General features: G+C 41.7%; 1 protein-coding gene across 1 annotated transcript in view; it reads right to left on the bottom strand.

The window, feature by feature from the left end:
* The window catches only part of C2H5orf22 (chromosome 2 C5orf22 homolog), a 74,620-nt gene that overhangs the window by 35,054 nt on the left and 23,189 nt on the right, over positions 1 to 16,377 (bottom strand). Inside the window, exons 4-5 of the mRNA XM_033934988.1 lie at positions 15,120 to 15,570; positions 5,666 to 5,728 (exon numbers count right to left, since the gene is read on the bottom strand). Coding sequence (XP_033790879.1) covers positions 5,666 to 5,728; positions 15,120 to 15,570 — 514 coding nt within the window. The remainder of the gene's footprint in view (positions 1 to 5,665; positions 5,729 to 15,119; positions 15,571 to 16,377) is intronic.

Raw genomic sequence — 16,377 nt, 5'->3', positions numbered from 1 at the left:
ATTGAGTTATAATTCCAGTATGATACACACTACAATAGGTTTAAACGCCTTAAATTTATGAGTGAGAGGTTTTTGTCAATGAATGAAAATCCTACCTGCTTTATCAATCTATCGTTCAAACATTGAACGTTTGAACATTGAACGTTGCAGGATATCTGAGACATTTCCTCTCATTAAGCTCATGATTCTTAGATTGTGAGTAATAGAAACCTGTTGCATATCATTGAATATATATTTGTTGAGGTTTCATTTAGCCTTTTAAAATATAGTGTTCCTGCCACTGGACCACCAGGGATTTTAAAAGTACACAGTAGAGGCGAGAGGGAGGTATAAATTCTTAGAATTGGCTGGGACAGGGGCGGGAGGGATCCCTGCTGTCCTGGCCCACCAGGGATTTAAAAGGTACACCGGGGAGGGGGAGGGAGGTAAAAGTTTTAGTAGAGTTGACCGGGACAGGAGATGGAAGGGATCCCTCCTGTCCTGGCCCACTGCTGGACCACCAGGTCTCATAGCAGGCCCGGCAAAGGCCTGCAATAGTTTCAGAAGGGGGGCAGACAGTGTAAAAAGTGTACTGACACTTTAAATCTTTTGAAGGTCTCGAGACTGCCTATACTGCGCTGGTGCCTTTCCGCCTGACGTCTGCGTCAGTTCAGTAAAAAAGCTAAAAAGCCAACTAGAGGAGGTGGGAGGGTTGTGAGAATATCTGCCTGCTGTCCTCGGATAACAACTCTTACAGGTAACTGTGCTTTATCCTAGGACAAGCAGGCAGCATATGCTCACATATGGGACTCCCTAGCTACTAGTTAGGGTTGGAGGGAAGTTGGAAATTAAATACAGAATAAATTTTGTAGAACTGTTCGGCCGAACAGACTATCCCATCTAGAATGATTCTCCAAACATTAATGGAAGTTACAGATGTCCTCAATGGGAGTGAAACATAGATGAGCTACTAAAGTGGCCACAGCTTGAACTTCCAGTGACATGAACTTCTAGCCTCAGCCCAGCCCGAGTATAGCAAAAGAGATACGGTCCACCAGCCATACGGAGATTGTTCTTTTGGTAACAGGAGCTCCTTGTTTGTTTGGATCAAATGACAGAACAGCTGTGTAGAAGTTCTGTGAAGCTTGGTCCGATTTAAGTAATTAGCAAGAAAATGTTTATATGCTAATGTGTGAAGTGCTGCTTCACTAGGATGAGAATTTGGTCTTGGAAAGGAGGCAGGGAGAACCACAGACTGGTTGAGATGAAATTCCAAGACTACCTTTGGAAGGAACTTTGGATGAGTACAGAGAACAACTCTGTCATGGTAAAATGTTGTGTAAGGTGGATCTGACACCACTGCTTGCAGTTTACTGACTCTCTGAGCTGAAGTAATGCAGATTAGAAATACCACTTTCCATGCAAAGTGTTTTAGAGATGAAGTAGCCAGTGGTTCAAGTGGAGGCTTCATCAGAGTTGAAAGTATAACATTAAGGTCCCAAGCAAATGAAGGAGTCTTGTTTGGGAGATATAGCATGGAAAAAACCTTCATGAATCTGGAAACTAAAGGAGGCACGGATAAAGGTTTTTTTCCAGCAATGCATGAAATGCAGTTATAGCACCGAGATGAACTCTGATAGAAGTAGTTTTGAGACCAGTTAGAGAGGTGTAAAAGACAGTCCAGGACTGGTGGGAGAGGACAGGTGATCAGATCTAGGGAATTAAGATTAAACCAGAGAGTTCACTTAAAATGGAAGCAGCATTGATTGGAAGGTTTTCTTGAGGCTTGAATGATAGCTGAAACTGGAGCAGAAAGCGTAAAATATTTACTAATTGGGAGAGAGATACCATGCTGTAAGAGATAACGAGCGTAGACTGGGATGGAGAAGAGATCTCTTGTTCTGAGTCAGCAGTGTTTGAAAAGTATGAAGTTCGATGGGTTCTTGAATACCGAGTTGGAGAAGGAGAGGGAACCATGGCTGTTGCAGCCACTGAGGAGTTATAAGAATCATGGTTGCTTTCTCTTGATGAAGTTTGAATAAAGTCTTTCTGATGAGAGGTATTGGAGGGAAAGTGCACAGAAATCTGTTTCATCAGTCAAGGAGTAAGGAATCCGACTCTAGGCGATTGGGAGTGTAGATTTTGGAATAGAAAATTTCAAGTTTGTGAATGTGAGGGGATGCATAAAGGGCCTACTTCTGGGTTCTCCAGTCCCTGAATATCTGTCATAGCACAGTTTTGTTGAGTGACCATTCATGAGGTTGTAGGATTCTGTTCATCTTGTCTGACAAAATATTCTGTTTTCCTGCTAGGTAAACTGCTTTCAGGAAAATGAAGTCCATAAGCTATAATTAAGATGCTTGTGCCTAGCATGAGCAGCATAAAATGTGTTTTACTCTTTGGGATCTTGCCAGTTAGTCATTACCTGGGTTGGCTATTGTTGGAAATAGGATACTATGCTTGATGGACCTGCGGTCTGTCTCAGTATGGCAAACCATGCAGGCAATCTTAGAATTGATGTCGGGTGGCGAGAATTGGTCGGCCCCGCGCTGGGGAAGATAAGCAGGAAGAGCTAAGACCTCGGCGCTGGCCTGTTCCCCGATTGCGGCGTTGGCGGCCTGTTCCCCAATGGTGGTGGCTTGGGGGAGGGCAGGGAGAAATAAAGAAAGAAAGGGGAGGAGAGGGATGCAGAAAGAAAGAAGGGAGACGGGACACAGACAGAAAGGGGCATGGAGAGAGAAAGAAAGAAAGAAAGGGCGGGCATGGAGAAAGAAAAAAAGAAAGAAAAGGGTCATGGAGAGAGAGAGAGAGAGAAAGACAGACATATAGAAAGAAAGGGGACATGGAGAGATAGAGAAAGAAAGAAGGGAGCAGGGTAAAGGAAATAAAAAGTTGGGGGAGGGAAGGAGACAGATGCCAGACCAGGGGGAAGGAGGGAGGGAGAGAAAGGAAAGAAAGATGTCAGACCATGGAAATAGGGATGGAAGAAGAGAGAGATAGAAGGAAAGTTAAGACATGGAAATGTAGATTTTGAAAAGAAAGCAGAAAAATTGAATATTAAGTTAATGCCAAAGATGGATGCAAGGCAGAAAGTGAAGACGGAGAGAAAAACAGTCAAAGGACAAGAAGGCCCTGAAAACATAGTTAACAGCACAGAAAAATAAAGTCACCAGCCAACAAAGGTAAGGAAAATGATTTTATTTTCAATATAGTGATTGAAATGTGTCAGTTTTGAGAAAGGAAAGATATTAAACTTTAAATGTGAGGGCTGCAGAAAAAATAGGGTACTTGGAGGGCCGCAGAAAAAATAGTTAATGACAATTTTGCATAAGGTAAAACTCTTTATAGTTTATAAATCTTTAACTGTTAAAAGGAAAGATTTATAAACTATAAAGATTTTTACCTCATGCAAAATTGTCATTTCTTTAATAAGATATTAACTATTTTTTTTGCGGCCCTCCAAGTACCTACAAATCCAAAATGTGGCCCCACCAAGGGTTTGAATTTGAGACCACTGATCTAACAGGAAGCCAATGAAATTATACTAACAAAGGAGTGTCTCTCTCATACTCCCTTAATTGAAATATCAATCTCATTGCTGTACTTTGCAACAATTGCAATCTTTTATGTAATTTATTGGCGACCCCACAATAAAGAGAATTACAGCAGTCCAGATAATGGGAGCATAATAGCTTTCATTCCACATCTAAAGTTATAAAAGGCTCAGTACAGAGCAAATGGCCTACAGCCATCGCAATCCAAAAAAGAATTTCTTTACTTACGACATTCACCTGAAACTGAAAAGTCATCTAAAATCAGAGAAGGCATATGGGTCTGCTGCTGGCTGCATGTAAGAACCACGGCCATGGCTTTGTGAAGACAAGTGCGGCTGGGAGGAGGGAGCCAGCCAGAAGCGGTAAACATGCATGGGAGGGAGGGAGGCATGAATCTGAGATACAGCACAGAAGGAGGGAAGGACGATGAGAGGCGCATTGGGACAGGAAGGGAGAAGCAGACCCCAGTTTGTAAGTATGAGCCCGATGTAAGTTGGATGTTCTTAACCCGGGGACTGCCTGTACTTCTATTTCACCCCTTATCCACTTATTTTGCATTATCCAACTTTTCAATTATCCAATAACTTGGCAATTCCATATATGTTGGATAACGGGAGACTATTGTATAGTGAAACTCTATACATCTGTGTCACAGACTGAAAGCATGTATGAGTCACATTCAAAATGTTTATAGTGGCAAGGAAAAGTCTTTTTAAAAAAAAGCACGTTCCATCAAAAATTTGTGGGATATGCAGATATACGAGATTGAATCAAAAATTAAAGGCAATTGTTAAATTATGCTATAACTGGAACATGTACTCTCTCTCTCTCAAAAAAAAAAAAAAAAAAAGAAACACAGCAGTAACTTTATATTAAAAGGTAGAGCAAAGAAACACTTAGCTACACTTCTGATCATCTTGGCCACACTGTTTCCACAGCTAACTTTCAGGTCCTTCAAAGACACTTGATGCAGCCTGTTTTGCCAAAATAGGCTGCATCAGGGTTTTTTTCCCCCCTTTGCTACACATCACCAGCTTTATTGCTCCCAGCCCAATGATTTCAAGAAATGGTGCTCCGGGGCTACACCTCCAAGAACAGAACCGTCCTTTAACTTGCAGGCTCCTGGAGCCAATCAGCCTTAGAGCTTTTCCTCCAAATAAATCAGCATAGAATTATTCAAGGCTCTCAGCCAACCATTAGACAAATGCACACCATCCTACCTGATTATTTAACCCGTTCAGACACACAGGGCCTGATTCTGTATAGGACGCCCGGTCTCAGAAGTCGCCTAAGCGGCTTTTGAGAATTGCACACGGGCGTTCTATATAGAATTGTAAAGCCTGCCTAACACCACAATTCTCTAACCAGCGTCCATGTCACAGGCGCCGGTTAGAGAATTGGATTGCCGCTGAGCTGATGGAGGCAAGGAAATCTCCCTGTTGTGATCAGTTTAGTGTCCATGGTAGGGAACCCGTCTCCCCGCCCCCCCCCCCCAGTGAAGACTACCGGCAGAAGGGATGCCCAGTCCTTCCTGCCGGAACCCCCGTATGTCCGCCCCACCCCCACATATCTGCGGCAGGAGGAGTGCCCAATTTCTCCTGCTGCCACCCCCTAAGACATCCCTCAGTAGGAGGGATGCCCAGACCCTCCTACCGGAACCTCCCAACTCCCCCCTAAGATCATCTGCAGAAGGGATGCCCAGTCCCCCCCGAAGGGCATGCCCCCCGACCCCCATAGAAGGGACCTTAGGCATCTGTATCAACTGGAATATTAGGCCTCTCTCCCAGTGCATTCTGGGATGCACTGGGAGTGGCCTAAAACTTCTATTGGCCAGATCCCTTAGGCCACTCCCATAGGGGAGCAAAAAGCAAAAACTAGCTACTAATTTGCTGCTCAAGTGGAAAGAGGGGAGGTTTTTGCCAATAATATGAACTAGCACTGAATGTAATGCCGTCTGTTTCCGAGGCCTTTCCTCCCCACCATAAACATATGAATGGTTGTTGAACTTGCTTTCAATATGTAACATGGATATATGATAAATATATAGTGAAACTCCACAATTATAGTTTGATTACACACACACACTAGACTGCTTTTTCAACAATCATATTATTAAAAAAAAACAACTATACCTCTGTAGCATCTGCATTTGGCTTCTTAAAACTGTACAGCTCCTGCAATAGCTCATATTCTTCCTTAAAAGAAATGAGGGGGAATAAGCTGAATTAACTGTTTTTTAAATGAAATATAATATGGCTGATGAAGTAACACTTAACACAGACACTGGCTTGGTTAAAATGTATGGTAACTAGCAGCAAATCTCATTTATAAAATCACAATGTGACTGTTTCTATCGCACTAATATCAAGCATGCCATGTCTAGGTCAGCTGTCAACTGGTAAATTAAAATAGCAGATTCATGGTTTTTCCCCAAACATACGGTATCAGGTTTAGCTAGATATTTCTATCAATCAGGCCCCAGAGGGCATCAGTATTGGGACTTGATTTGATAATAGGAGGCCAATATGAGAAGTCCCAAAAAGTACCTTTTATTTTATTTGAATATTAGGTGGCAGGGTGGGGGAAAATATGATTGTACATTAATGTCTGAAAAGTTTATTGCGCTTTTCTTGTAATATTATATGTATATGAATTACTTGTTGCACAATTGTAGTTTGAAAAGTCAATAAAAGATATACAAAAAAAAAAGGTACCTTTTTAAAACCTATTTTACAAAAAGGTGACACAAGTGACAATGTCTCTTTATAAAATAGGCTCCCAAAACCAGTGCATAAAGACCAATGCACAATTGCTCTAAGAATGGCGAGAACATACACAAAATTTTATAAATTCTTCTGTGTGTAAAAACAGGCTTCACACTTGGAAAGAGCTATTTACCCTCATGCAGGATTTATAAGAGTTCAAGTTTATTAATATTTATTAAACTGCTCATTGAAATAGACATACATTGACAATAAAAATAATGGGCCTGTTTTACGAAGCTGCGCTAGCAGCTGCAGCGCGGTAATGGCCCCGAAGCCCACAGAGATTTAATGGGCTTCAGGGCTGTTGCCGCGTGGCAGCCGCTAGTGCGGCTTTGTAAAACACGCCATCCATATATATATATATATATATACACACACATATATATACACAGTGGTACCTCGGTGTACGAGTGCACCGGTTTGCGAGTGTTTTGCAAGACGAGCAAAACATTTGCAAAATCGGTGCCTCGGAAACCGAGCATGGCTCGATTTACGAGCACCCCCCCCCCCCGCAATCCAGCACCCCTCCCCTGCAATCCGGCACCCCCCTGCCTCAAACCGGCACCCCCGTCACGATCCGACCCCCCCCCGCCACGATTGGGCACCCCCCCGCCACGATCCGAACGTGAACTCGCAGGCCTTGAGCATGCTCAGATGCTCAAGGCCCAGCAGATGAGTAGGCAGATCTTCAAGAGCCCAGATGAGGGTAAGAAGCGGCGGGGGGTGGGGTGCCCAATTGTGTCGGGGGGGTGCCCAATCGTGTAGGGGGGGTCGGATCGTGTCGGGGGGGTCGGATCATGGCGGGGGGGGGGGGGTGCCGGTTCGAGGCAGGGGGGGGGTGCCTGATCGCAGGGGGGGTGCCTGATCGCAGGTGGGGGCCTTCGAGGGGAGCAATGCCGGTTCTCGGGGGGGGGGAGGGGAATGCATCAAAGCGAGTTTCATTATTTCCTATGGGGAAACTCGCTTTGATAAACGAGCATTTTGGATTACGAGCATGCTCCTGGAACGGATTATGCTTGTAATCCAAGGTACCACTGTATATATATATGTTAATAGGGGAAATTGAAGTGAAAAAAATAAGAGGAAATCACATAGACAGTAAAACCTTGGATTGCAAGTAACTTGGTATGCAAGACAATGTTATACTTGATATACAAGAAATGTCTTGCAATACAAGTACATACAGTATACACACATCACAACATCAGAACTGAGCCGATGGTTCTTCTCTCTCTGACACTGCAAGAGTTTAGCGACTGTTTTAAACAAGCAAAGTTTAGCAATACAAGAACATACAATATTTTGTATTAAAGTTTTTGGGTTGTGGAACAAATCGTCTGAGTTTCCATTATTTCTTATGGGGAAATGAGCTTTGCTATACGAGTGTTTTGGATTACAAGCATGTTTTCGGAACGAATTATGCTCGCAAACCAAGGTTTTACTGTATACTTTTTAATGCAGTCTATCAAAATAAGACAAAGAGTGGACTACCAGCATATGCTATTTAGTTGATTAAAGAACGCTAAGAGGAGCATAAGGGGTCAAAAGATGCGCCTCTCTTTTTTTCCTGAGGGATGAATTAAAAAAAAAAAAATCAGAATGAGTATTTTATAGGAGATTCTGGAAGATATTGCGAGACAGTGTCCTTCCATAAGAAGTGGCACAGCATGATCAAAATTCTTGGTATCATAGGTAAGTTTGATTATGGTGCTCTGTTCTGGAAACATTTGATATCTATGGCTCAAATTCCAGAAAAAAAAAGAAGAAAATTGCATTTCTCCTGCCAGGGATTGTTTCGCGATTTACTGCAGAAGGGAGTGGGCATCCCTCCTGCTGGGGATAGTTTTGCGGTTTGTGGCAGGAGGGAGTGGGCATCCCTCCTGCTGGCCAACATGCAGTGGGTTTAGGGGTTCCCTACCGCGTCTATTTGAAATGTAGGCCACATTTCAGGCATCTATTGCGGCCCTAGGGAGAAGCTTAGGGTCGCTTAAGCTCACCTAAGGTCACTTCCAGGTGAAACCACACCCACCCTTGGGGGAGCTTAAGTGTCCCTAGGTGCCTCCCTGCTCCCGCGACAGATGCCTACAGTGGAGGCGGCCTGCCTCAGGTCGAGTTTTTTTTTTTTTTAAATATCTTTATTCGTTTTTACATTATGCAAACAAGTGTACAATAATTCAAGTCATACTATACATTCTTCACTTGAAACTCTACATTCATTTTATACCATAAACTATCTCCCCTCCCTCCCTTTCCATATATTACCTCTCATAATGTCATATAACCCACCCATCCCTCCTCCCCCCTACATATATTTAATGGGGATAAATATAATTATTTATTTATTATAATACTCAATTAATGGTCTCCACACCTCTTTAAATTTCTTATAATAACCTCTCTTGATTGCCAATGTTTTTTCCATTTCATACACCTGACAAACCGAACTCCACCAGAAACAATAATTCAATCCTCTATAGTCTTTCCAGTTATGTGTTATATGTTGGATGGCAACTCCTGTTAAAATCATTAACAGTTTGTTATTATTCGATGAAATTTGACTTTTGGCCCTCATAGACTTTCCAAACAAAACTGTGTCATATGATAGGGCCTCAGGTCGAGTTTTGTTTTTTTAAGAAAATGTGCATCCCAATTGGCTGGTTATACAATGGTAGGATGCCTAGTGCCACCTACATTCGGGACGCCATTTATAGAATATGGTCCATAAGGTTTCTATAATACTTTGTGTGTCTAAATGCTCTGAAAATGAGCCCCTTAGCTCTTTGTTTGATACCATACCATGACCATGTACAGTATCCCTGCAAAATTTTCATACTTTGAGACAAAATATTTCCTTGGTTATACGAGGGAGTGCTGAAAAATTCTCAGCTCAACCAACTTCCTAAATACTGAGCGTTATTTTGCTACTCTAGCTGAAAGGTGTGTTATTTTATTTTGTAAAGTGCCAGTTTGCAAAATTGTAATACTATGTTTTGACATTGTTTCAGATCTTACAGCCATGTACTGCAGTAATTATAATCTATGTAATAATTTAGTCAAAATTCTAAGCAATAGCTCTGAAATTATCAGGGCTAAGTGAAAATCTCATAGTTGTCGTAATTTAAAGCACAGTTCTTCAACCGCCGGTCCACAGACCGGCGTCGGTCCGCAAAAAAATCTTGCCGGTCCGCGAAGGATTCGGGTCTCCACCGCAGCAAAAGGTGCCGGCGTCAGCTGACGTGCAACTTCCTGTTGCCGTCGCTATGTCGGCACTCCTGCCTTCCACCACCGACTCCTGCCACATATGTCTCCGCACCCCCAGACAAGCAGCGGCAGCTTTATGTGCTTTTAACTTCGGCACACAGCTGCCCCGAAGCAGTATTTTAGCCGCGGTTTTATGAAGCAGCCTTGGGGCCTTTGGTAGGCCAGTCCACATCGCATCATCGAAAAGGCCAGCCTACCAAAGGCCCCGAGGCTGCCTCATGAAACCGCAGCTAAAATACTGCTTAGGGGCAGCTGTGTGCCGAAGTTAAAAGCACACAGAGCTGTCGCTAGCCTACATAGAGGAAACATTTGCTGGAGAGGGAAGGAGGGAAGGGAGAAGGGGTACTCCTGGACAAGGGAGGGAAAGAGGCTACTGCTGACAGGGGAGAAGGGAAGGGGAAGGGATTACTGTTGGATAAGGGGAGGAGGAAAGGGAGAAGGGGTACACCCAGACAAGGGAGGGGAAGGGGCTACTGCTGACAGGGGAGAAGGGAAAGGGAAGGGACAAGAATTACTGTTGGATAAGGGGAGGAGGAAAGGGAGAAGGGGTACTCCTGGACAAGGGAGGGGAAGGGGCTACTGCTGACAGGGGAGAAGGGAAAGGGAAAAGAGTTACTGTTTGATAAGGGGAGGAAGAAAAGGAAAAGGTACTGCTGGACAGGGGAGGAGGAACATTGGAAGGAAACAGCTGGCAGGGAGATTAGAGGAGGGGAAGGAGTCAGGATGGAATGGAGAGATCAGATGAGGGAAAGGGGAGAGACAGAGGAATGACAAAGTAGAGAGAGATTGATGCTGGGAAGGGGGGTTAGATGAAAAATAAGGAAAGAGGGACAAAGATGCTAGATCTGGTGTAGGAGAGAGGGGCATAGAAAGAACGCAGATACCATATGGAAGGGGGAGGGGTACAGGGCAGACAGTGGATGGAAGAGGCAGATTCTGGATTGATGAGACAGAGGGCAGATGCTGGATGGAAGAGAGTGAAAAGATGATGAAAGCAGAAACCAGAGACGAAAAAAGGTAGAAAAAAATAATTTTATTTCTATCTTGTGATTAGAATATATCAGATTTAAAATATGTATCCTGCTAGAGCTGATGTTAGACATAACTGGGGAGCGCAAAGCCCAGTCAGTGTGTCTTTAGCTTCCAGCTGGTTTAGGGCTCTCTCTGACTAGGAGGCAGTTGCCCTAGTTGCACTCTCCTTAACACCATTCCTGCCATGTGTGACTGCGATATTCTGTTAGCATGATATTTGTGTAGCACTCTGTAATAATTTGGCTTATTCAGTTTTCTTGATAGTAGAGGGGATATATGTGAAGGGGAGGGGAGACGGGGGTTTTGTTGATCCTTGCCCTGTATTATTTATATTTATAAAATGACAATTGTACAGAGTATTGTTTCTTTTTATATTTTAATAAAATATGTTCAATATAAAATCATAACTAGGAAGTTTGTGCGGATGGGATCAGATGGTTAACGGGACCGAGCTCGCGGGGACGGGGTGGCAAACGTTTTAATCATCACCCAGTAAATATTCATCATTAACATTTGATAAATGTTTGATGAATTTTTACTGGGTGATTAAAACATTTTGCATTCTTTTTTTCACCTGGTTCGATTTTACGCCAAGGGTTTATGGACTTTTGCATTAATAAATTTAAAATATCAGACTTAATGATGTACAGGGCAGGTCTTATTTAGACCTTGTGTCTAGTGATTGTCACCTATGAGATCTTGCCCGGGCCTAAATCCTGCTCTTAGTAGTGAGCTTGGCCCGTTCTGATGTCCTATTAATTAATTTCTGATATCTCCTCCAGCATTTATCTGGGGCCTATATACTTTGGCTTATTTTGCACTAGGAGAAAAAATATCTGTTGCCAATTGTGTTTTTGAACTTTGTATTTGTCTTATTGGCAATTATTTTGGGTTCTTTTTTGAAGCCTATTTTGTGTTAACAAATATAAAACATTCAAGTACCAGAATCAAAATTAAAAAAAAACAAACAAACCTGTCAGCAAATGAAAGAACAGACTCCTAAAAAAAAATAAAAATTCTAAAGAACTTAAATAGACAATAAACAACAAAGGTGAGGGAGAGAGCCCGGCGAGACTTCACACAATACCTTCCATATGGGAGATGCACAATAGGTCAAGCTAGAAACCAGTTCAGCACATTATCAGTAATAACACTTTTGTTCAAATCTCTGCAGTAACAAATGATGATCAACACATCAAATGTTGCAGAGATGTCAAATTGAAGAATCGCCACCTGCTGGTCAAGACTTAAATAATTTCTGAAGTTAATGTTAAGTAATATCAATTCTTTATATGAAGGGGTTGACTGTAAGCAATTATGGGGATCCAGATACTCGGCGAACTGATTGGCATCTACAAATTCTAAAAGTTTTGCCATCAAAGAACTGTGGCTACTGGTTTGTAATTATTAACTAGAGTCGAGGCAGCTCCTAATGATTTAGGTATTGGAGCCAATACAATATTATCTAAAGCAGGGTGCCCAAATGGTCAATCGCGATCGACCAGTAGATCGCATTGCCTTTGCAATCTTTTTCTCCCTGCTGCTTCCCCAAGCCAGGCCTGGCGCGTACAAGCGCCGGACTTACAAAACTTCACCTCCGATGTCAATTCTGACGTTGGAGAGGAAGTTCTGGGCCAGCCAATCGCTGCCCTGGAACTTCTTCCCCGACGTTAGAAATGACGTCGGAAGTGAAATCTTGTGGGCTCGGCGATTGTATGCGCCAGACCTGGCTCGGGGAAGCAGAAGGGAGAAATCGCGTTGGTGGCTTGGGGGTAGGGAAAGAATCAGGGAAGTGGCGAAATCGGCACGATGGCTTGGGGGGGCAAGGGGAGAGAGAAAGAAAGGCAGAAATAAAGAGGGGAGCAGGGGGAGAGAGAAAGAAAGAAATATTGGCTTTACAGAAGAAGGAAGTGCAACCAGAGACTCATGAAATCACCAGAAAAAAAGGTAGGAAAAATGATTTTTTCAATTTAGTGATCAAAATGTGTCTGTTTTGAGAATTTATATCTGCTATCTATATTTTGCACTATGGCCCCCTTTTACTAAACCACAATAGCGTTTTTTAGCGCAGGGAGCCTATGAGCATCGAGCAGCGCAGGGCATTCAGCACAGCTTACTGCGCTAAAAACTGCTATCGCGGTTTAGTAAAAAGGGAGGGGGTATATTTGTCTATTTTTGTATAGTTGTTACTGAGGTGACATTGCATAAAGTCATCTGCCTTGACCTCTGATAAAAACCCCGAATACAAATGATAATTAACATTTTCTCTGCGTACAGTGTGCTTCGTGTTTTTTAAAATTTTATTGTTGGTAGATCATTTTGACTTGGTCATTTTAAAAGTAGCTCGCAAGCCAAAAAAGTGTGGGTACCCCTGATCTGGTATCAGGATAAGACCCAGCCTGTAAATTTTTCATAAAGGTGGTTAACCAAAGAAGAATATTAGATGGCATCCTTTTAATAAGAAGGAAATATATCCAGAGAACGATGTGTTTGGAAAAGCTTGTCTAAAATGAGGAGATCAAACAAGGTGAAACTAAATAAAACTTTCTTAAATTCTATCTCCAGGAATACCATCTTAAATCCACATTATAGAGAAATCAATAACCAAAAAATTGCCAAGTATTTACCAAAAGCAACTGTCTCATATTACTGATTTTAGTTTGAAAGAATTTGGACAAGTCTTCTACTTATGGCTGTAAAATTACAGAAACTGAAATTAGAGCGTTTATAGATGTCAGGCTGGTAAACACTTTAAAAAGTAGTTTTGAATAATGATTAAATAAACTTATCTTCTGATCATATTAGGTTCTCTTTGTTTCATTCACTCTGACTTTATATCTTTTAATCTGATTCTTCCCATTTGAAAATAATCTGAGGATGCTGAGATTTTCTCTAAGCTCTTTCTAAATTTCTACAATCTCTTTTAGATTTATATAAATCAGGGAAAATCTATGGAACCAAGGAACTTCTGAAACTGATTGATACAGGAGCAATATCATCTAATGTATTAGGGTGCAAAGTTGCCATGTGCAAGTTATAAAAGTGTTAGTTGTATACCTAACCTATTAATTGGCTACCAATTGGCATGAACTAATTATTGACTATAACTGGCAATAACCGATGCTAATTAGCACTAACTATGCACAGAAGTGTTCTTAGCTGGTATTCTATAAACTGTGGGCTATGATCTGTAAAAGGTGCCCAAAGATAGGCACTGAAATAAAACACAATAAGGGAGAAAATCTATAAGATGCACCTAAAATTAAGCACCTAACTTAATAATAATAATAAAAAGCGTTAACAAGCTCATAAGCTCATAATTGAAAAAAAAAAAAAATTAATTGGGTAATAAGCACCTATCTTCTTATGTGCAATTTTACAAAAAATAGGTGCCTATCTCCAAAGTAGGCCTGTTTAGGGGTGGAGAAGAACTTAGGTGCTGCTAGACAGGGCTGTAGAGTCAGAGTCAGAGACAATTTTGGGTACCTGAAGTCGGAGTCGTGGGTACCAGAAACTGAGGAGTAGGAGTCAAAGGATTTATCTACCAACTGTACAGCTGGACATGGGTGAAAAGGACCTCCTGGTTCTACCTAATCCATTTGCTAGGTGGACTTTGTGAATCCGGAAAGGGGATTCACTACAGTTATTGGGTAAGGTTAAGGGGCTACATCATCTACCTTTGAGGTTTGCCCCTGATTTTGTACCGGGTAGGGAAGGGGGGATATTTCGGAGATGGGAACAAAAAGGGTTGCAGTACTTTGGCCAATTCCTGGAGGGGGAGTCCATTCGAGCATTTCCTGTGCTTCAAGCTCAATTCCAGCTGGACTCATTGGGGCTATGGAGTCAGAGACAATTTGGGGTAACTGGAGTCGGAATCGTGGGTACCAGAAACTGAGGAGTTGGGAGTCGAAGGATTTATCTACCGACTCCAAAGCCGATGCTAGGTATGATTCTGTAAAGAACTTAGGCGCCTGTAATGTAGGCTTTTAAAACCCTGGCCTAGCGCCTAAGTTTTTAATTAGGCCTGATTCTATAATAGGCACCTAAGTGTGATTGACAAGGGACAGGCGTCTAAATTATAGGTGCTTATCTTTTCAGCCATTTACAGAATTTCCCCTTCAATGCTATAATCACAGTACAGCACTTATTATTTTTTTGAAGTTATGTGCTAGGAAGCAAGTGGCAGCCCAAACAGGAACATTATGCCACTCTCTCAACAAAGTTTCTCTCTTTCTACATTATGTGTGCAGCACGCTCTCTCCAACACTGACACAATTGTAATTTTTCCCTTCTATCCTTTTGTCGTTACCCTCTTCCCCCCCAAGTTAGTCTGTCCTATATGTTATATGTTTATTTTTCATTGTTTGTTCCAATTTTAGATTTTATTGTACAACGCTTTGAAATTTTATATTAAGTGTTTTAATCAAATTTTAAATAAACTATTAACTATACAATGTTCCTTACAATCGGCAGTAAGTACAAATGCGGTATTTGGCATACCAGGACTTTTTCATTTTAGTAATTTTACCTGGGTGTACATTTCTTTGAAAGGATTCTTAACCGAAAAGAAATCCAAGTCAATGTCTAGAACATAGGCATTGCCCTTCTGCAGAATCTGTTGGATTTCTTTGATGATCTTCTCTGCACCTTCTTGTTTTTGACCTTCAGACGATGTGGTGCAAGGTTCCACCTTGTCTAGTGAAATTGGTTTTGCTTTTATCATCTCCCCTCCTATGTCTATGCCTTCTCCAGAGGGTAAACAAGATTTCTCTAAAGAGTGTGTATGCAACGCAGCAGCTGAATTTTCCTCGAGTCTCCTTTTCTTAGTGGTAAATTCCCCATTTCCAATTTCCTGACTGTGCAAATCTTCAAAGGGAGTCAACAGAATCACCTCCAGATGTAAAGGCTTTGGATTCATAAGCTGATTTTCAGGAACATAGAGGCCATCACTAAGAAAGTAATGATCAGTACTTGTTACCCTGGATTGGATAAGACACAATAGAAAAAGAACCTTTTAATGATATCATTCACCATGTACAGTGTAACATGGATACAGTATGTATTAAAGCAGTGGTCTCAAACTCAAACCCTTTGGAGGGCCACATTTTGGATTTATAAATTCTTGGAGGGCCTCAGAAAAAAATAGTTAATGTCTTATTAAGAAAATGAAAATTTAGCATAAGGTAAACCTCTTTGTAATTTATAAATAATAATGTAATAATGTAATTTATAGCTGTTTTATTTTACTTTTGTGATTATGATAAACATACTGAGGGCCTCAAAATAGTACTTGGCGGGCCGCATGTGGCCCCCGGGCCGCGGGTTTGAGACCACTGTATTAAAGAAACTTGTTGCTAGAGGATGTAGTAAGTTAGTGTAGCTGGGGAAAAAAAAGGGTTTGGACAAATTCCTGGAGGAAAAGTCCATAAAATATTAAGGTAGACATGAGAAAGCCACTGCTTACCCCTGGGAAAAAATAGCATGGAATTTTGCTACTTTTTGGAATCCTGACAGGTATTTGTGACCTGGAATGGCTACCGTTAAGAACAGGATGCTGAGCTAGATGGGCCCTTGGTCTTACCCAGTATGACAATTCTTGTTCTCTACAGCACAGATCTTATAATTTGGATCAAGATGGGACTCCGGAGGAGAAGGGGGGATGGGGGTGTTGTGGGATTTTTTTAGATTGTACATTTTTCTATTGTCAAAATTGATTCTTGTTTGGTTCTTCAGTATTTGCTGAACTTGTTTGGTTTTTGGCTCAATAAAAATCATTTGAATATAAT

The sequence above is a fragment of the Geotrypetes seraphini genome, chromosome 2 (assembly GCF_902459505.1).
Source record: "Geotrypetes seraphini chromosome 2, aGeoSer1.1, whole genome shotgun sequence".
Taxonomy (NCBI): Eukaryota; Metazoa; Chordata; class Amphibia; order Gymnophiona; family Dermophiidae; genus Geotrypetes; species Geotrypetes seraphini.
Note: the sequence above shows the minus strand (reverse complement) of the source record. Positions and strands in the feature narration are given on the sequence as shown.